The 21796-nt window shown below is 41.6% G+C and overlaps 4 protein-coding genes and 1 pseudogene across 5 annotated transcripts in view; 3 read left to right on the forward strand and 2 right to left on the reverse strand.

The window, feature by feature from the left end:
- The window catches only part of LOC111948636 (gastrula zinc finger protein XlCGF57.1-like), a 187877-nt gene extending 181184 nt beyond the window's left edge, over positions 1 to 6693 (reverse strand). The window contains exon 1 of the mRNA XM_023962466.1: positions 6507 to 6693. Within this exon, the coding sequence (XP_023818234.1) occupies positions 6507 to 6678 (172 nt within the window). The 5' untranslated portion in view covers positions 6679 to 6693. The remainder of the gene's footprint in view (positions 1 to 6506) is intronic.
- Positions 1 to 21796, forward strand: part of LOC101163225 (gastrula zinc finger protein XlCGF57.1) — a 466623-nt gene that overhangs the window by 436094 nt on the left and 8733 nt on the right. The gene's annotated exons all lie outside the window — the stretch shown is intronic.
- The window catches only part of LOC110013959 (gastrula zinc finger protein XlCGF57.1-like), a 317596-nt gene that overhangs the window by 88253 nt on the left and 207547 nt on the right, over positions 1 to 21796 (forward strand). The gene's annotated exons all lie outside the window — the stretch shown is intronic.
- LOC101172629 (zinc finger protein 436-like) overlaps positions 1 to 21796 on the reverse strand; it is a 1005429-nt gene that overhangs the window by 21627 nt on the left and 962006 nt on the right. The gene's annotated exons all lie outside the window — the stretch shown is intronic.
- LOC111946587 lies at positions 17736 to 17940 on the forward strand (annotated as a pseudogene).

Here is a 21796-nt window from a genome sequence, read left to right on the forward strand (position 1 = left end):
TTTGAAACGGCACATTGTAATTTTTGCATCTATTATTAAAGTATTTATTAATAGTAATACAGTGGAAATTAGTAGATTTGGTTTTAGCATGTTGATTTACGGTATGCGCCCCTAAAATTTCCGGTGGGGGCCACTGTGCTCCTAGTGAAAAAAGTTAGTCTGGAGCCCTGTGGTGCGTTCACAGAGCTCCAGTACATAGAAGATTAGAGGCATTCCAACAGCCTCCCAGCCCAACGTAGTCCGCTACTATATTTTCATGAGAAAAAATATAAACGCAGAACCAACCCTAAAACCTTCAATAGCCAATTTTTATCCGCAAATTTAGAACCAAAATCGACCAGATCTGGTAACACTGTGGATGTGTTGAGGTGCGTACTCCCCCCTAGTGTTGAGGTGCATGCTTTGCACCGTCATGTTCACTGATGCATCTTCCATCAATATAGTCAGGGTGCTGCTGCTTATGTCTGAGTAAAGGAGTAGCCAATCACAAATACGTCTCCGCCTTTTCTAGTTTGATTGACAGACTCATTCTGCTGAAAAAGCTCATTATGAAATAAATAAGTCATTCTGAAATACAGCAACATGAAATAAAAACAAAGATACTTTGGAAAATATTGATTTTGAGATCTGATTTTCTGAAAAAAGCCATAGAATTATAATATATTCACCATGATTAAAAGTAATATTTTAAAATGGTGTTTTAAAATAATTAACAGGTTTCTACAGAAAAATGAAAAATATTTAATAAGATAATGGCTAATTTAAAATCAGTGTGTAGATTTTTCACAATTTCATGATCTTTTTATATATTTATGAGAGATTGATTGTGATTGTGTATTTGCATGAGGTAATTTTTATTTATTCAATTATGAACAGTTTGGGACTCCATACATGATTGTTCCAAAATGCTTAACAGCTCTAAAAGATACCGAAGCCAACAACATAATGTTCTAATATAATCTTTGTTGTCAATAACAACAAATCCAATCGCCAATTTGAGCCAGGCAACAGTGATTAGTCAGGCGGTCTGAGTCACGTTTTTAGAACAACCAGTTGCCAATCATGATAAGCTAGTTCAAAGTCCACGCCCCTCATCACTGAAAGCTGCTCAGAAGAAGCTGTCAATCAAACATTCGAGGTGGGGCCAGTGGGCGCCAAACCTTTTACTGAGGCATCTGATTGGTCAGTTAATAACTTGAATAACTGGCAATAAAGAAAAAATATTATGAAAAAAAAACTTATATTAGCAACAAGATATTAAGAAAAATGTTTCACAGCAAGAATGGTAATTCTATCTATTTAGAATGAGTAACAGCTGCATGTTTATCTATAGACGTCTAATGGAGTTTGGCTTCTTAGAGACAGCAGCTACTTCCTATTTGGAACCCGGGGGGGGGGGGGGGGGGGGGGGGGGGGGGGGGGATGCTCTACTGTCCAGTGATGATATAGTCTATGCTTTTTAGCATAAAAACCCTTTTAGACAGCTCCTCGTGGTTTGACTACTAACTAATAAACAGTGTTGGGTTAATGAATTACATAGTAACAGTACTTACTAACAGTAGTTACTTTGGTCAGTAATGGAGTATTTCAGATTACAGGCTCCGTAGTAATACATTACTACTTATAGATACGAAATAATTAATTCCAACAAAATAATAATCTGATATACAGTCAGGTCCATAAATATTGAGACAGGAACAATTCCAACATCTTTGGCTCTATAAATCACCACAATGGCTTTGAAATGAAACCAACAAGATGTGCGTTAACTGCAGACTGTCAGTTTTAATTTGAGGGTATTTACATCCAGATCAGGTGAGCGGTGTAGGAATTAAAACTGTTTGCATATTTGCCTCCCACTTGTTTAGGAACCAAAAGTAATGGGCCAATTGCCTTCTCAGCTGTTCCATGGCCAGCAGGGTGTTATTCCCTCATAATCACAATTACAGTGAGCAGATAAAAGGTCCAGAGTTTTTGAAGTGTGTTGGAATAAGAGCTGTCACTATCAGTGAACCAAGGCATCATTAGGCTGAAAAACAAAGGAAAACCATAGCAAAGAGAGATAGCAAAAATATTAGGTGTGACCAAAATGAATGTTTGGAACATTCTTAAAAAGAAGGAACGCAGAGGGGAGCTCAGGAACGCCAAACGACCCGGGAGACCACCGAAAACAACTGTGATGGATGAAAGAATAATTCTGTTCCTGGTGAAGAAAACTCCCTAAACAGAAGGTTTATCACTAGATGTAAAACTTTAGTGAGCCTCAAAAACAGGAAGGCCAGACTAGAGTTTGCCAACCAACATCTAAAACAGTCTTCACAGTTCTGAAACAACATCCTATGGACAGATGAGACCAAGATCAACTTGTACCAGAGTCATAGAAAGAGAAAAGAATGGAGAAGGAAAGGAACTGCTCATGATCCAAAGCATACAATCTCATCAGTGAAGCATTGTGGTGGTAATGTCATGGCGTGGGCATGTATGGCTGCTAATGGACCTGGTTCTCTTGTATGTAATGATGATTTTACTGCTGGCAAAAGCAGAAGGATGAGTTCTGAAGTGTTTCGGGCAATATTCTCTATGGAAGCATTTGTGTAGCATAATTTAAAAAAATCAATACCGGAAATGCTTTTTTATTTTCAAAATTAAGCTGCATTTGTTGACTCAAAATTAACAAGAAAAAGAAATCCACTAAACCGCTTCTTCTTGTTCTTCTACACCACTCATTTTGTCACTTAATTAATGCTGATATGCTAATTTTTTTTAAGTTGCTTTTTTTTAGTTTTAACTTGCTCTCTTTCTGCACCAAAATTTCTCAGATTTCAATAAGGTACAACAAAAATCAGGCTTTTCACGGCAATTATTAGGTTAGATTATAAATAGATTCATTAAATTACTTAATAACAGTTAATGATTGATTAATCGCACAAAGAATTTCTCTCATGACAGTTCTATTCAAAAACATTTTTTTAAAAGCTACATTTTATAAATGATTGTCTTAACAGCCAGAAAAACAGAAATAAAAAGTATTTTGTTAAACAGTGAAGTGGATCTTTGTGGCTCTTGTTGGGTTTTGGTCTGGAAGAAACTGGATCAAATGGTTCTTTTAGTGTTAAAGGTTCCAGACTCTTGATCTCCACTGAAGCTATGAGTATGAAATGTCATTCCACAGACAAACCATCAACAAAATGATCCTGATGCTGCTGAGGTTCTTATGGAAGTGAACCAAATCTCAGCAGAGATGCAGTTTTTCTAAACTGAAATCACTGACGTTAAACAGCCTGAACATTCATGGAGCTGAACTGGACACAGAAAAACCTCCCTGTTGTGTTTCCACCCACCAATGAGGAGCAGTTTGATGAAGGTGAAGCTGCACTGGAGGAAGAATCAGTCCAGGAAAGATGGAGAACAATTCAGACACTAAGCAGAAGACATCACATCACTCCTGTGTTAGTTTCGCTCCATTGGCTCCCAGTTGATTCTAGAATCAAGTTCAAGATCCTCCTGTTAACCTATAAGGCCTTACATGGAATGGCCCCGTCCTATATTAAGGACCTCATGGTCCCTTGCCATCCAATAAGAACACTTCTCTCGCAGAATGCAGGACTGCTTGTGGTTCTTAGAATTAGTAAAAGTAGGTAGAGCGTTTAGCCACCAAGCCCCTGTCTTAAGGCCCGTACACACAGGGACGAATTTCGCCCACGATTTTCGCCAACGTTTAACGCCTCTTGACTAAACAAAGGGCACCAATGTGAGTGTGCACACCGACGCGAAAAAAACTCCTCTCCCCTCCTGGGGAGTGGGAGTGCTTCCAGACTCCAGTTGGCTCATCCGTGCTCCTGTTCCTGACCGTTTATCTCGCCTTTGCTCCCGCTCCTACACCTGGCTGTGGATCCTGTCTCCGGCCTGACTCGCGCCTTTGACTGTCCCCCCAACCACGGCTGGATGAAGCTCGTCTGCTGGACTTTATATATGTAGTTGTAGATTTAGATAAGTTCATTCTTCTCCAAGAGTTCTGGTAAATCGCCTGTCCGTCCTGGGGGAGGATCCCTCCTTCATGTGGGCACCCCTGAGGTTTCTTCGTTTTTTCCGGAATCCGGTTTTTTTTGGGAGTTTTTCCTTACCGCGAAGGGGGGTCTAAGGGCAGGGATGCCAGTATAGCTTAGTCAGTTTGTTAGTTCATTTTAGTATTTTCCTATTGAACTCTTTGTATTCATGATCCTTTTGAGTTCATGTTTTACTTCGAAGCCCATCGAGATGACTGTTGTTGTGATTTTGGGCTATACAAATAAAATGGAATTGAACCGAGCTACCCAGCCGTAGTTACCCGTATCCGATTTTTGCATTTACACTATATGCTGAAACTATCAAACGTAGATGTTCTGAGGACTACGTAGCAGCATTTCTGCCTTCCGCAGACCTCTTTCGGACTTTTGTGACTGCGGTTGTCATGGAGGCAACGCAGCGACGAAGGAGGCATTGCCTTGGGCGCTCCAGAGGGGAGAGGAAAAAGTTTGATCAGTTTTGAAATAAGTGTTTGATCCAAGTGTTGAACCTTTCCTGCGCGATGACTTCTCTTTTTCCGACCGTGGTCAGAAACGCATGGGAGATTTTATCCAGGGCCAAAGGCGGATTCTCCTTCGGGGTTCACTTTCCCGTTTGGAACCCTCAGCCTCCAGATTGCGTTATGAAAGACTACGAAACTTTTGGGGGAGACACCTCATTTTTAATTTACGGTTCCCCGACACTCCCCCGCTCCGCGCTCACACCTCCTCTCCTCTCGGCACACGCACACACCACACACACACACACGGTCCCCATCACATACACACTCCCACTCCGCAACACAAGGAAAGAAATAAACGGCTTCTAGCCTGTTCCAGAGCAATGGCTTGATTAGTTACCGTTTGCGTCCCGACTGGGACCGGACCGGGAATAAAAGCGGTTTCCAACTACGGTCTGAAGCCTGAGGCTGAAAGGTAACACGCTGACAGCAAAATCAGTGCACAAAAGCACTTTAATGAGTCATGTGATCTCAGTTGGTGGTGTCCTTAGTTGACGTCACTGACGTACGACTCGCATTTAATGGGGAATATCCGACTTGTCTGCTTACATGGCACACGCAAATGCACGTATCCGATTTGTATCCGATTTATTTCCACATATGAATGAGGCCGGTATCCGATCTGAGAAAATCGGAATCCATGCGCTTTTTTCCTGCTTACACGCTCACCGGTCATATTCGATCTGTGCCACATGAGAGGAAAAAAAATCGGAATTGGGTCACTTGAACCATGCAGTGTAAATGGGGCCATGGAGACATCAAAGAGGTTTAGATGGATTTTGGGTTTGACAGAGAAATCTGCTGAAAAGAACTGAACTACAAACTTAGAACCACAGACGACAAAACAGTCAGATTGTACTTTTTTATCTGCTAACAATTTTCTGTTTTTTTCTGTTAAGGTTTCCTGTTTGTCGTTAGCTGGAGGGATTAACTAAGATCATATGATTTGTAGAGTGTTGTCGGCTGCACTGACCAACAATGTCTTCTGTCTTTTCAACTGGAAGGGACAGAAGAGACTCTTCCAGGACACGCTGTTGATGGACTGCATGTTTGGAGAGCTTGAAGCTCAAGACAAAACCGTTGTTGAAGTGAACATACCGATAGTGTGGAGATGAAGATCAGAGTCACACTGACCTGCTGACATGTGAGAGCTGTCCACACTTTGGACATGTCTTCTGTCTGTTATCTTCCCCTGATCTCTGTTCTGTGGGTCTGTCTCTTCATCTGTAGTTGATGTTGATTCTTCATGTTGGTTTCCTTCTTCATCCTGACTATCAGTTACATTAAAACTCTGCTGATTGTTTAGATCTGCTTCACTGTTCTCATCTTCCTCATAAGTAGGAATCTCCATCAAGGTATCAGTCTCCTGCTTCAGAGCAAGCTGATCTTCATCCTGACTGATGCAAAGTTCCCCTGGTTCCTCTTTAATCTGTAGAGGTTCTGGTTCCTTTTGAATCTGTGGAGGTTCTGGTTCCTCCAGTTCCACTCTGAAGTTCCTCTGCTGGATGAGGAGATCTTCCTCTTCAGTCATCCAATGTTGAGGGAGGGCTACAGGGACACAAACACAACAAGGAGCGTTTTATACGTTTCCAGGACTTTTGGTTTTTTTTAAGCATCAATAAACTCTGTAAACATTGGAGAAAATGTCTGAGGAGTCTGGATGACCAGAAGAGACTAATTGAAATAAATATATATGCAGAGGTGAGTAGTAACGTGTTACAATTACTTAAGTAACTTTTTGTTGAAATGTTCTTGTGAGAGTAAGACAAGGCAATTTTATTTGTATGGCACAATTCGTACACAAAGTAAAACAGGAAAATGATTGGTTTATCGCCCTGGGAGTAAATTATTGTAGAACCACCACTGAGTGACAGACGGGTCCCCACAAAGAAAAGCATGAAGCTCAAAGGGCTTCTCTGTTTCTCTGATGAAGGTCACATACCTATGTGGTGTAGCTGCAGCTGTGGTTTCCAGATGACATCCAGCAGTCTGCGCTGACGACAGAGCTCCTGCTCGTACTGGACGATGGTTCCTTCACAGAGTCGGAAGATTTCTTCAGCAGCAGCAGCTAGTCGCTCAATTATCAACTCTCTCAGAAACTGAAAGGAAGACATAGTTCCTGCTCCGATCTTCAGCTCCAACTCCCACAAACACCGCCGTCCTCTTCACTGCAGCTCCGATCGATCATCTGCTAGTCTCACAATCACAGCAATCCACGTTGTCTTTCCGTTCAACACTTCTTCACTCATTTACGACACTTTGGAAAATGCTGAGAGTTCCCACACGAACCACGTATCGTCCTTTCTGTCCAAAAACCTCACAAACGTCCCAACAAAACACCACCGTCCTCTCAACACAAGCTAACGCTGCTAGCCTGATGACAAGCTAACGCTGCTAGCGCCTCGTGCTGTTCTTCTTCTTTGTTTGGCTAACAGCGTCATGGTGCTTTAGCGCCACCAGCTGGTCTGGAGTGTTGTCTGTCGCTCACATAATGATGTCGATGGCGGGGGGGAAGAAATTAAGATAAATAATAATAATGATAATAACAACAATATAATAAAACGGCAGAGCCAAAGAAAGTGGTCTGAGAAGAAGCAGCTCTGAAGCTCTGCAGCTGACGGTGCAGCTTCAGGACTCATGAGGAGGAGCACACTGCAGCGCCTCCTGCTGGAGCATCAGAGAGTCTGCAGACAGAAGATCCTTCCAACAGCAAAGAGGTCTGCAGGAGCTCTTTCCACCACCAGCAACAACCTGAACCAAGCAGGACCTTTGGAACATTCCAGAAAGCCTTTTGAAAGCCTCCTGATGATGCTGGAGGACAGGGAGGAGCGCAGGAGGATGCAGGAGCTCCCAGAGGAGGAGAGGCAGGACTCAGGAGGAGCAGAAGCAGCTGCAGACGCACTTTTGGCTCTGGGCTTCAAACTTTGATCAGGAGGAAGAGGAGGAGCTAAAGAGGAGCAGGAATGCTGGGAGTGGGACTGGAATTCAGACTGAATCCAACATTTAGGGACAAAAATGGCGTCTTCCAGAAATAAATCCATGTTTCAGAAACGGGAACATTCTTGAAAGTCTACCCGGGTACATCTGGGGTTTGGATGAAGAGAAGGAGAAATGTTCCCATTTAGAGGAAACCAGTTTCTACTCCATCCAGACTCTCAGCTCCATTTAGCTCCTGGATCCACTTTGAAAACGGCTTTTCACAATAAAAGCACACATTTTAGGATTATCAGAGGTACAAACTAACAACTAACTTTGAATTTGTTCTTTTCTTATTGAAATTAAGCAGAAAACTGCTCTAAAACTCCTTCAATGTCCTTTTTTGATCATTTCTAAACATTATTCTGAGTATTAGAACCATAGAATCACTTTCATAGAATCATTTTGTTCATTTTTTGATTCATTAACTAATTTTGGCCATTAAAAATAGAACATTTGAAAAGAATCAAATGATCTAATTCAAACATCAAAGTTTTTTTTTTTCGATGGCAGCAGAGGAGGAAAGACGTCTTTCAGGTCTCTCCCGCATTAAACCGGAGATCATTAAAACCAGCGATGGTAGGATATTTGTGGAAGACGAACTCCTAAACTTTATTGCCGTGAAAATGAGAACACTGAGTCATGATGAAATTGTTTTACTTGTAACAAACAATTTCAGCTCTGAGCGAATTGAATCGTCAAAGAAAGTTTTGTTCGAGGTCTGCCCTAATACCTCTCAACGCTGCATCACTCACAAAGGCACGCAAAAGGATATTAACAACGTAAAGATTTGTTTGAAAGTGCTAAACGAGTGTGGGGACAATATTCCAAGATTTGTCTCGCACTATTTGGATGAACTGCCTCCTGTGTCATTCAACCATGTTGATGTCTCAGCGCTGCTGGCACGGATGGAGCAAATAAACAATGACATGCGCTGCATGAAACTCACTCTGGAGTCTCAAACTACTGCTTATGAAAATCTTCATGCTGTAACGACATCGATGGACAACCGGATCACTATGATGGAGCAGCAGCGCGCCGACGCTGAACCACTCAGCGGTGCTGAGTCAACAAACGCCGAGGAACCAACGTGCAGTAAGGCCAAACAGCCTGCAGGACAAGCTCCGACGCCACTGTGGAGTGTTGTTGTGCGAGAAGGACGCCGGCAGAAAGGAATGGATGTAAAACCTGCTTCAGTTTCAAAGCCGCAAGTGAATCGCGCAGCTGGTCGTGCGCGCAAAACTCCCGGTATTATTGGAACTGCCTCTGTTTCTAATATTCACGCAGTGAAGACGAAGATGGTGAGTGTTTTTGCAACCAAATTTGACCCAAGTTTGGATGCTGTTACACTTAACAAGTACCTGGAAGGCAAGATGGGACGGGAAGTTAAATGCAGGAAAATTGAGACTGTTCACGGAAGATTCAGCTCCTTTCACATAACGGCTGAATGTAACGCTGTGGCAGACATGTACGCGCCTGAGCTTTGGCCTGATGGTGTTTATGTGAGGCGCTACTATGAACCCCGCCGGAAAGAACAAACTTCTGCAGCCAGAGGTTCTCTGGCCCCAGAAATCACTTGGAGTGTGAATAAGGCCTCAGTTCCTGTGGGGGATGGCGGTGAATCCAACGCCTAAACCTCTTGTGTCATCTTACTTGACAACAAATCATCATGCGGATTGTATCATATAATACGCGTGGCTTGCGGTCTGGTCACAGTGTTGCAGATAAATCCAGTCGCTATGTCGTTGATAAACTTTTGAATGAGTGTGATGTATTATGTTTGCAAGAAACTTGGCTTGCCAAACAGGACTTGGACAATCTAAACTCATTACATGTGGATTTTCATGGTGCTGGTGAATCCACCACTGATCTGAGTACCAGAATCGTTCGAGGTAGAATTCCTGGGGGCGTGGCTATCCTCTGGAATGTTAAGTATGATGCTGCTGTTAATGTTGTGAGGCTTAATGTTGATTGGGCTGTTGGCTTGGAAATCGACATTGATGAAAAGAAATTTACAATTCTAAATGTCTACATGCCCTATGAGTCTAATCTATTGGAGGACGAATTCTTGCACAAATTAGCATCCATAAAAGCATATATTGAGGATAGCAGCTCCACTTGTGTGTTTGTTATGGGAGATTTTAATGCTGATCTCTCAGATGACTCATCAATATTTGGTAATCATTTAACTTCTTACTGTGAAGAAAATAATCTCACCTTATCAAGTAAAATACTTCTCCCAGATACAAGCTTTACTTATATCAGTGATGCCTGGCATTCCACCTCATGGCTGGACCACTGTATCTGTACTGCGGATGCTCATGCTTCTCTGAGTAACATAGAAATCCTGTATAACTTGGCTACCTCTGATCACATACCAATAATCTTCTCCTTAAATGTGGCAAATGTACCATCTCTTGTGGCGAAAGATAATAACGATCTTACAGATAAACTTGATTGGTCCAAAGTTACAAATGAGGACATCAATAAATACACGGCAACCACCGATGCTCAGCTGCAGGCTGTAAAATTGCCCAGGGATGCGCTGGCATGCTGTGATCCAAACTGCAAAAATACTACTCATTGCAATGAATTGTGTAAACTCTATGAAAATATAGTAAAAGCTGTAAAAGATAGTAGTCTTTGCCTACGAAGCAGGAGTCTTAAAAGCTGGACTGTCAAGCCAGGCTGGAATGACTTTGTAGCTGAACATCATGCTGCAGCCAGGGACGCTTTCAGACTCTGGCATGAAGCTGGGAAGCCTCGTCAAGGTGCCTTGTTTGAGAGCAAGAAAATGACTACTGCTAGATTCAAATATTCACTTCGCATTCTCAAAAGGCAAGAAAACATGATGAGAGCAGACTCTCTGGCCAGAGGTCTACAAAATAATGATTACCATAAATTCTGGAAGGAGGTTAATTCTATGAATAATCGTAAAACTTCATTGCCATCCAACATTGAAGGTGTATGTGGTGCTGATAACATTGCTGATCTATGGCGTAAGCATTATTCTGACCTGCTTAATTCGGTAAAAAGTCATGCAGTTTCTATTGACAATGTGGATTTTACAGATACAATGGTTATTCGTGCAAGTGAGATTCAAGATGCAATTTCAAAGATAAAAGAAGGCAAAGCATGTGGTCTTGATGACATCACAGTCGAGCATCTAAAATATTCAAGTTTTAAATTACTGCCCCTGCTGGCCATGTGTTTCACTGGCTTTTTAACCCATGGAGTCCTGCCTGATTCAATTCTCTCAGTTGTATTAATTCCCGTCATCAAAGACAAGACCGCCAGTTTAAATAGTCTGTCGAACTACAGACCGATTGCCCTTTCCAGCAACATTTCAAAAATTTTAGAATATGTTTTATTGACTAGACTCGAAGTGCATCTTTTAACAAGTGAGAACCAATTTGGTTTTAAAAAAAGCCTCGGCACTGATATGTGTATCTACGCGTTACAGGAAATAGTTGGGAAATACCTGCATCTGAATACATCTGTATTTCTGTGTTTTATTGATGCCACTAAGGCCTTTGACAGGGTCAACCACCTCAAGCTTTTTCAGAAGCTAATTAATCGAGGAGTGCCCAAATATCTTGTACGACTCCTGGCTTTCTGGTATGCTAATCAAACAATGGCAGTCAAATGGGGCAATGTCTTATCAGAGCCTTTTTGTGTAAGCAATGGAGTTCAACAGGGGGGGATCCTCTCTCCATTTCTATTCAATGTGTATATTCATGACCTATCCACTAATCTGAATCTGTGCAAAACTGGATGTGTTGTTGGATGTCAAACCTTTAATCATCTTATGTATGCTGATGACCTTGTCATTTTTAGCCCCTACAGTGCTGGGTTACAAACACTTTTAAAAGTTTGTTCTGACTATGGCAGAGACTTTGACATAAAATACAATCCCTCCAAAAGCAAAGTAATGATCGTAAGGACCAAAGACGACAGAAATGTAAACTTTCCTGTTTTTAAGCTTTGTGGAACGCCTCTGGAACAAACATCATCTATCAAATATCTTGGACATTTCATTACTGACGATTGGAGGGATGATAGAGACATTCAGAGACAGTACTGTAAACTCTATGCTCAGGCAAATATGCTGATGAGAAAATTCAGTGCATGTTCTCTTCAAGTGAAGTGTTCGCTGTTCAGATCTTACTGCACTCCTCTGTATACGGCCCCTCTTTGGTGGAACTATGGACGTGGGACATTCCACAAATTCTTAGTGGCCTATAATGATGCTTTTAGGCTTCTGCTACAGGTGCCCAGGTGGTACAGAGCCAGTCAGCTGTTTGTGGACGCTCACATCCCCACCTGTGAAGCTCTACTGCGTAAGCTTACATACAGCCTCATGGAACGCCTGGACAAATCTAAGAACTCAATTATCATGTCTCTGACTGATCCCAAAAGAAGCTCATGCCGCTACACTTCTGCCCTAAGGAAACACTGGATACAGCGATTATACTCTTTTTAAGTTATATCTTTTTACTTTTTATTATAAATACTGTATTTGTATCTTATGTTTTATTTTATTCTCTTTTCCTCCTATGGACCACCTGAGTCTGAAATAAAAGTTTGATTAAAGTCAGAGACATAAAGGGCTCATATCTTCACCAATTCTTCCAGAAACATGGAGGATGTGACGTCACTTTTCCTCCCACTGCTTCAAGTTGGAGCAGGAGCTGAACATTGTCGCCCCCTGCTGGTGGAAACAGCTCATTACAAGCGTTGAGACTCAGAAAAGCTCTGATTGGTTCTTCTTGATCAACGATGTCAAATGTTCTGGATCACAAAAATCCCATTCAGATGATGTAAAAAACCCTCACCAGACATGAATACAACCGCTAATCCTGCTGTTTCTGACAGTTTTCATGGTCTGACAGCAACAATCTCAAATGTTGGACTGAACCATTTCATTTTCCTCCTAGAGAAAAGACCACTGAACATTTCATATTTGTCTCTGATTCTTGCATCATAATTCAATAAAAACTAGATCTGAAACCAGATTCAAATCTATATTGTCTTTGAGTTTCATGGATTTCAGCTTCATCTGTTCTGGTTCCAGAATTATGACTTTTTTTTATCATCAGCTGAGCGAACAGAACAGAGCTGAGGCCCTCTAGTGGTGGACAGATGTTACTGTTCCAACAGGAGGTGGATGACTAGGAGGGGGCAGGACAGGCCTGGGGTCAGAGGGCGGGCCCATCCAGGAATCAGACTCCCCGGGGAAAGGCACAACCACGTGGTTTCATTTCCTGTCATGAATAATTGCTAAAAATGGACTTTAGGACTTTGCTGAAACATGAATGACATCAATTCAATGATTTCAGCAAATTCAGCACTTAGGCTCCGCCTCTCCTCTCTGCTGTTTATGATTGTCCACCGCTGGGGGGGGGGGGGGGACTTGGGGCCCCCAGCACTCTGGAGGCTTCGAGCTGAATACACAAAATTATTCTGAAATAAATTAATGACCATTTTTATTTAACTCTGGAAATAAAAATAAAAAACACTGAATTGACATCAAATTGTCCAGTTAAAAGGGTTTTACCCCCCCCCCCCCCCCCCCCCCCGTCCTCCTGCAGTAATGGACTGTTCTGTCAACAGCAAGTTCAAACCCTCATTTTAAGGTCTTTTCATTGACATTTGTAACAACTGTGGTGCAGTAAAAGATCCAAATCCAACTACAAATGGATTTCTTCCCATAATGCATCAGTATCTCTATTTCTTAGGGGTGTAAGAAAAAATCGATTCGGCAATATATCACAATACTTCATTTGGCAAGCGCCTTCAGCGTCTGACTCTTGTTGTCCACTTCACCCTCCGACCGCTAGTTGGCAGCAGAGAACACGGAGCCTCTTAGAGCAGCTCTACTCTGCGCAAGACAACAGAAGACTGCCGCCAGAGGCAGCTTGTTCTGTTGTTATGAAATACTTCGTTTTTACTTGAATGGATACCAAACAGAAACTCTGAGCCATGTTGCTGCCAGCAACATATAAAAACGTGGATTGCTGTGCTTTTTAGCGGCTCAGATAAATACGAGTGAAGCACGGCAGCGGCTAATGCACTTAGCATCTGCTAACATGCTAGCAAAGCGGGCTAAAGTTCTGCAGAACCTCAAAGCAATGGGTTCTAGTTTGGGGACCTGATGGATCAGAGGGATGTGTACAATGCTCTGAAAAAGGCTGACGTTGTGGTGATCAGCTTTACCAGTTTACTTCCGTGTGTGAGAAGCGTGGCTGCAAAGGTGCAGCAGAGCAGACATGTAAAGCACCTTTTTTTGTCACATTAAATGAACTTTCCTTCGTTCTGTCATGCTGCCTCATCATCACACTTTATTGTTTCTGGAAAGAATCAGTGTGTATCCCCCACCCTTTATTTTTAAAGCACCATTCAGGCTCCTGAACTGTTCAAAAGCACTAGAGAAGCTACATTAATGCTGAAAATAACCAGCATTTTATTTCCCCATGAAGGAATTTATTTTTTGTGGTTTTTATTTCTCCTAGGTTTTTATCTTATCTTAATTTCTTTGAAGGTTTTCTTTCAGGTTTACTGTGTGTGGGTTTCAGTCATTTAAATTAAAAGGGACTTCCTGATAATTGCATATGTAAAGAGGTTTTCATGCTGCAGCTGCAAACTCATCCCCCTCCAGGAGAAAACAGTCTTTGATCTTCTAAGACCATCTGGAAGCCTTAACTGTAGATCTGACATGGACCAGAATTAAATTGTCTCCAGGATTCAATTTAAATCATGGGAAACCCTGGAGGTGTCAACTCGCATGAGAAGGACAAAGGGTTGGGACTGACTGCCTGCGGAGAGGGATCCGGGCGGCTGTGCTGGACCCCCATGGGGACACCGTTGGTGGTCGGACAGTGGTCCGTCTTTGAAATAACCCCCCTGGACGTTTGAAGCAGGAAGCCAGGACCAAATGCTGTAATTTCAAATATGGACTAACGGAGGTAGGCAGGCTCCCTGCCAGCCAATCCGAGCGTCCAGAAGAGGAGTCTGGACGCCATACTGTGCTACGAAGGAGGAGGCTGAAACCAACATTTTAAAACAGCTGGACGGAGGAACTTTCCTTTGTTCCCAACAGGCTGACACGTTAAGACGTTTGTAATTCGGCGCTGTGTAAGCTCTGAAACTTTGGGAACCCAGATGATCTGTTTTATTCTGTTTTATTATCTTTCACTTTTTAGAAATATTGTTAGGGAATAAATTTGTTAAACTTAATCCGGCCGAATCCCGTGGTTTTCTTCTTCTCGACCTTTTTGAACATGCAACAAGGAAAGTAATCTCAAAGCGACAGATTATATTTTCCAACACCCAATAGAAACTTATTGGTTAAGGCTCATTCATTCTTTGTTTTTTCTTACACTTAAAAATATGTATACAGTAAACCCTTGTTTTTCGCGGGGGATACGTTCCAGAAAGAACCCGTGATAGCCAAAATCCGTGAAGTAGAAACCTTTTTTTTTTTACAATTATTATACAATTAAATACTCTATTATACATTGAAAAGAAAGAACAAACCATTTTACAGGCTCAAGCATTTGTTTCACTAATCAAAGTACTTTAAAACGTTTTTTTCAACAAATAACTTCTGTACTGTACTGTCAGATAATAATTTGAATCATCGACGTGAACAGAAGGCTTCAAATCGCGGAGATTAGCCACGCCCACCGCGACCCGAGTAATTGGATTAAACGGGAGGAAATTTAAAATGATAATGAAAAAAAAAATACAAAGTACAGTCGGACAAATAGTGACTCAGGTGTATTTAACTGCTCTAATTTCAGACTGAGCCGCTGCATCCTGACTCCCCTCTGCAGTGTTTTCTTCTCATGAAGCCCGCAGTGCAGCTGTGTTTGTTCGGGACAAAAACATAGTGATTGACAGTTGTCGTCGCTCTTTTTTCTTCTTTGAAAAAAGATCATTATACACGGACATGCCACCATCAAGAGAATTTGCACGTACATAATATAAATTTGGCAAGCTGTTTGACGTACGTGTGCATATTAAACTGTAACGTTATTGACGCACAGGTAGAGAAGAAGCGGAGTGACTTTTTAGCCAATCAGAATGCAGAACACAATCCACGATGCAAATCCGTGAAGTAGCGAAACTGTGAAAAGTAAACCGTGTTATAGCGAGGGATCACTGTATATATATTTTTTAAATCAGACAATGTTGACTGTTCCCTTTCTATATTTTAACTTACCAAAATAAAAGCACTATGAATTTGCTTTGGTAAACGCAACTTATATATGAAATGCAATTGCAGTGCTCAACATTGTGACCATTAAATAAACTGAATTTGACCATTTTATTACAGTGGAAGACATTAAAATTCAGGTTGAGTTTTTTCAAAGTCATATTTAAAAAAAACAGAAAGAAATATGTTTCGGTAAAATATCGGGATATTGTATCGCCAGACTCTTGCCAATACACACCCCTACAATTTATATAGAAGTATATAGGTGTCTATAGGAAGACATCCTCCTCTCCTCAGAGGCCTTAAAAGTTGAGATTTGAAAGTCACAGAAACTTTTTTTAGTTTTGTTCAAACTTCAATCATTTTTCTCAACTCATTGAAAAACTTCAATTGTGTTCAGCAGGGGCTGTCAATCAAATGAAGCAGCAAATATGATGACAAGAACTCCCATATTTCTCTGACTAGACCTAAAGAAGACTATTTCAGAATGAAAAAGTCAAACAGTTGAAGACCAACATTCCTCCATCCATCCATCCATTTTCTGAACCTCTGAGTCTAAGCTGCCTCTGTTGGATGAAGATAGATAGATAGATAGATAGATAGATAGATAGATAGATAGATAGATAGATAGATAGATAGATAGATAGATAGATAGATAGATAGATAGATAGATAGATAGATAGATAGATAGATAGATAGATAGATAGATAGATAGACAACTTTATTTTTTTATTTTTTTATTTTTGAAGGTGACAACACACACCTGGGGGCATTCAGAGACGGGTTTTGACTCTCATTTTAGAGGTAGAAAGGTTCTGCTCTCTGCTAAAGAGGCAGAACGTCTCCTTCTAAGAAGAATCCAGAGTTTCTGATCACAAACATCAACTGAAGCCCAAATCAGAGCTGATCAGACTGCATGGAGCCCAAGCTCCAGAAAAGAGGAGAGAAGAAGAAGTCGTCCACATGAAGCTTCACCTTAGAGGAAAAGAGGAGCTGCTGAACTAAAGTACTCGAGTACTGAGGAAGACTTTCAACCTCTGATTGATTCTGTAGAACATTTGGAACTAGAATGTAGAAAGTGCTTCAGTTCCATCAGCTGTCAGTCTGCAGCAGCTTCATCTGCTGCCTCCATCCTCTCTCTGTGAGTCTCTGCAGAGTTTTTCTGCAGCTGCTGGTTTTTCTGCAGCAGCAGCAGCATCAGAGCCAGAGAGCCAAAGAAAGTGGAAAGTCTGAGAAGGAAGCCGCTCTGAAGCTCTGCAGCTGACGGTGCAGCTTCAGGACTCATGAGGAGGAGCACATGCACGGCTCTGATGCTGCTGAACGTCTGACTGAGATGATCCACATTCAGAAGAGAGTTTCAGAGTGAAAGACGTGTGGAAGAAGAGAATCCTGAAGGCTTCTGTGCAGACATGAACTCAGTCAGAGAGCGTCTGAATGTTGGAGGATCCAGAAGAAACCAGGAGCTCATGAAGGTGGTTCTGTTGGAGCAGAGAGCAGAACTCTGATCCCAGTTTCAGGAACAATGCAGGCTCATGTTCTGGACTGAAGAGTTCTCCTGAAATGTTCTGTTCAGACTTCTTCAGGATCACATCTGTGTGTGAATGTGGAGGTTTGTCTGAACCAAGCTGCAGCTCACTTTGAAGCTCCTTCAGGCTCACACAGCAACAATGACAAAGACTGAAGCTGCTGTGCTGCCCTCTAGTGGCAAACATGGCATCTGCAGCACACATTTCTGCTTGGTTTTTGGTTTCTGCTTTCATAGAAAGAAACAACAAATATTTAATCTTAATACAAACTAACAGTCCTCTCAGACAATGTTTCCTCCTCCAGTGTCACATCCAGAAACACTGAACAGTCTTCATCAGTGAAGAAGATTCTCATCTTCTCACCAGCTTTCAGGGAGGAGGAGAGGAGGAGACCAGGAGCAGGAGTTCCTGTCTGCAGACAGAAGAGGACAAACAACATCCAGAACTCACTAAGACTCTACTTTCAGGGATCATTTCTTTAGTCTGGAACTAGAGGATTGTGTTTCTACAGAGGTTGGTCTAGCTGTCCATGATGATGATGAAGATGTTTCCTTCAGAGCAGGAAGCTGGTGAGAAGATGAGAATCTTCTTCACTGATGAAGACTGTTCAGTGTTTCTGGATGTGACACTGAAGGAGGAAACATTGTCTGAGTGGACTGTTGGTTTGTTGGAACCTGAAATGGATTTTTGTAACGACTCATGAAGTAAAAACACGTAGGAATGAATCAGATCAGGTTATCTCTGTCCTGAGGTTATTATTAAACTCTGACAGTCCACTTGAATCTGAATGTGAGATTTTACTTCCATGACATTTTTGGATCGAAACTACAAACCTTCATTGCTGAAAAACCAGCAAACAGACTGAGAGGAAGACACATTCCTCATCTAATGTCATCAGTTCACTCCGTGGAAAACAAAGGAGCAGATGAGAGAAAACATCCTCCAGAAAGCAGCTCCACACTCAGACTGAGTTTATAGAGGCTGACAGGACTGAGGTTCTGCCACAACAATTGATAAAGGGGGATATCCCATGATGCACTGGGATCCTTTTCAGTCTTTGTGTAGATTTATCATTCTCTTTTATTTCATGTTTTTCGTTTTTTCCTCTCTTCATTAATCTGTAATTTGAAAATCTGGAGTTCAAAATGTTTTTTCTCAGCTTCAAGAAGCGACACAGAAATCTGACACGTTTTTCTGCAGCTGGAGATCCTAAATGTGTCTGGATGGAGGTCAGACATCTTTGATGGTTAAATCAAGGATTATTTTGAATATTTTAGATGAATTTCTTTGTGGATGTTCTGTACTCCAGCACTTCTCTTTGTCCTTCTTGCTTCACCTCAGAACTGCTGCTCCATATCCTCAGACGATGAAGAAAACTGAATTTTATGTTAATTAAGACAAACTATTATGATCTAAACCAATCAAAGCTGCTGCTGTTAAGATGCTGACAGAAATGTTCTCCATCCTGCAGGTTTACCTCAGGTTCCTCTCCTCTCTTTCCCTCATTTGCTGATTTTTTCTGTGTAATTTATTTCATTTTAATCAAGAAGTCTGAATCAAATGATTTTCCAAATGTTCTTCTGTCTCTACATTAAAAAGGTACTGAGTGTAGAAAGAAGAACAGGACTTTTTTTCACTTTGGATTGAGGTCAGAATGTGGTGATTTCAGGTTTTCGTTGGGACTTTATGGAAATTGTTGAGTCACTTTTAAAAAACTGTCATAATCTATGTATATTTATGCAAACATGAGCTCTAAAAAGAAAATTTTTTATGGATTATTTAAGGATTATTCTGGAATTACTGGGTACATTTTTCTGAATTATGGGTTACAGTTTATAAATTCACATGAATATTGAGGTCATGAGAGAAAATCTCTATTTTCTAACCCGAACCTTTTCACCGCAGAAAAGACTAGAAATCTCCACACCACTCTAGAACCATCTAGAACAGTATTATGGGATGTTTTTCAGCTGAATCACTGGGATCCATCTTCATGTTAACATCAAAGTGATCGTGTCAGATGAAATCTTTCCTTTTTGAAGGAGTTTCCTTCATGTCACAATAGGATCCCAGATCTCCCATCAGGTCTTGCAGCTCCTGACTTTGTGATGAGTTCCCGCAGAAACTCTTGGAAATCTCATGTTGATTCTCTCCCAGTTGACATCCATGGAGATTTTCACTGCTGTTGTTCAACTGTAGAGTTTGTCACAGACGCTCAAACTCATGAAGAGTTCAGCTGGAAGTTGAGAACGAGGCTTTGAAACCAGCAGCAGTTTGAGTCCATTCTGATGTTCCTTTCAGGTTTCTGCTACAACAAGCCTTTATTTTGAAAGAGCCAGTGGGGCAGAAACAATAGAAGGAGGAGATTACCAACCCCCCCTGGAATGTTGCCCCCTGTGCAGTGGACTAGTGGGGGCAGGGACGGCTGAACCAATCACAGAAGACGGTTGCAGCTTTCCCTCCAAAACTCAACCAATCAGATGTTGTTGTTTGGATTCTTTGTCTTGAAGTTTCACATGTGGAAGCTTCCAGAGTCTTTTCTGTTTGCTCTGCAGGCTGAGCAGAACTGACTCCTGCAGGATCACAGGAACTTTCAGGAAAATCTCCAAGCAGGAGAAAAGTTTCTGTTTGGACCTTTTTTCTGGGATTGTGAGACTAGCAGATGATCGATCGGAGCTGCAGTGAAGAGGACGGCGGTGTTTGTGGGAGTTGGAGCTGAAGATCGGAGCAGGAACCATGTCTTCAGAACCTCAGGAAGGTTCTGTCAGAGAACAACTTTCTGCTGCTGAAGGAACCATCGTCCAGAACGAGGAGGAGCTCTGTCGTCAGCGCAGACTGCTGGATAGCAGCTGGAACCCGCAGCTTCAGCTCAACATAGTCGGTATGTGACTAAACATTTGAATTCATTGGATTGATCTTGTGTCACTGGAAAGGGATTAAATAAAGATTTTCAAATGGTATAAATACCATTTTACGTGATCACTAATTTTTTTCATGAATAAAAAGCAAAACAATAAAATGTTTGTGACCAGAATCAAAGATGAGAGTTCTCAGTGTCAGAACTTTATCATTACCGTCCAATCCAAGAAAGAACTACAAGAATTAAAGTTGATAGCACATCAATTTTTATTTCCTTATTAACAAATAATAATTAATTAGACATATAAACAAAAAAATGATCCAGTTCAATTTGAAGCTTCACAGAAAATGATTTATCTTAAAAAAAACCTTTAAAGCATTTAAAGTGATCAAAATAGAGATTCCAGACTTTCATTTCCTGGTTTGAACAATATGTGGCAGTGATTCCATGCATCACCAAAATAGTTTTCTTCTTCTGGAGCCAAAAACTGACAGCAGAGCAAACATCAAGTATAAATATCCAGATGGTAGACCAACTTTTAAATTAAAAAAAGTTAAAACGCAGGAAACAATCAAAATAATGTCTAGAAAGTCTGCAAAGATATTAGTCTAAAGGGTAGAAATACTTTGAAATAGAATTGTCAAAGTCATGATTAATTTTTACAATGAATAAAACACTTGTTTAAAAAAATTCTAAAATTATTTGTTGGACATTGACTACAGCCAATCAGCTTACCCAAAACCGATCACATGACCTCATGATCCTCATGATGCGTGGACAGATAGGCATGTGAATGACAAAACAGTTCCCCCTAACTTAAATTTTCTCATGAAATCTGCAGGAATACAACAGCAGAAATCATATCATATCAAAAATCAAGTATCATAATTAAACACAGACTAACCTAACTTAGAAAACTGACGAGTGTTTTTGTGAACCGCAATTGTCATCTGGAAAATGTCTTAACTTTTACTGCATGGATTGAAAAAAATTCAAGAAGCATGTTAAAGACAAAAATTTGGACTATTTTAACACTCGATTATCTTGCATCTATAAAACAGAAAATGCTGCAGCCTCGATCAGGTCTATCAGCTGGTCTGGCAGAAAGCTCTGCTGGCTAAGCTAGGTCATGTGTCCATGCTGATGTCTAGGTACGTTCACTGTATCCACCTGCAGACAAATAGATCTGGTCTAGCCCTCGAGCGCTAGGCGTGAGCCTGATCGGGTCATGTTTACAATGTTCTTCAGGAACCCCCACTTCTCTTGGGCGTCCTCCTCCTGGCCGTGGATGGGCAGCTCCTGCCTTGCTCTCTCTTGGACCTCCAGCGGGGTGGGTGTCTGTCTGGAGCATGGGGTGGGGCTCCCTTGCGGAGCCCTGGCTCGTGCCTGGGGTTGGGGTGGGAGCATCCCGCTCATCTGGAGTTGGGGGTGCTCTCCCTGAGTTGGACTGTGCTCTGGGCTGTAATGCACCACAAAGCTGTTTATCAACTGCCAATAAACCACAGAAGAAGAACAGGCGCTAGCAGCGTTGGTTTGTGTTGAGAGGACGGTGGTGTTTTGTTTTGGGGCTGTTCTTTTTATTTTGGGGCTGTTCGTCTGGTTGGGCTGGAGCTTGCACTCTCCATCCCCCTCCACCTTCATGCTCTCTCACC

The sequence above is a fragment of the Oryzias latipes genome, chromosome 2, assembly GCF_002234675.1.
Source record: "Oryzias latipes chromosome 2, ASM223467v1".
Taxonomy (NCBI): domain Eukaryota; kingdom Metazoa; phylum Chordata; class Actinopteri; order Beloniformes; family Adrianichthyidae; genus Oryzias; species Oryzias latipes.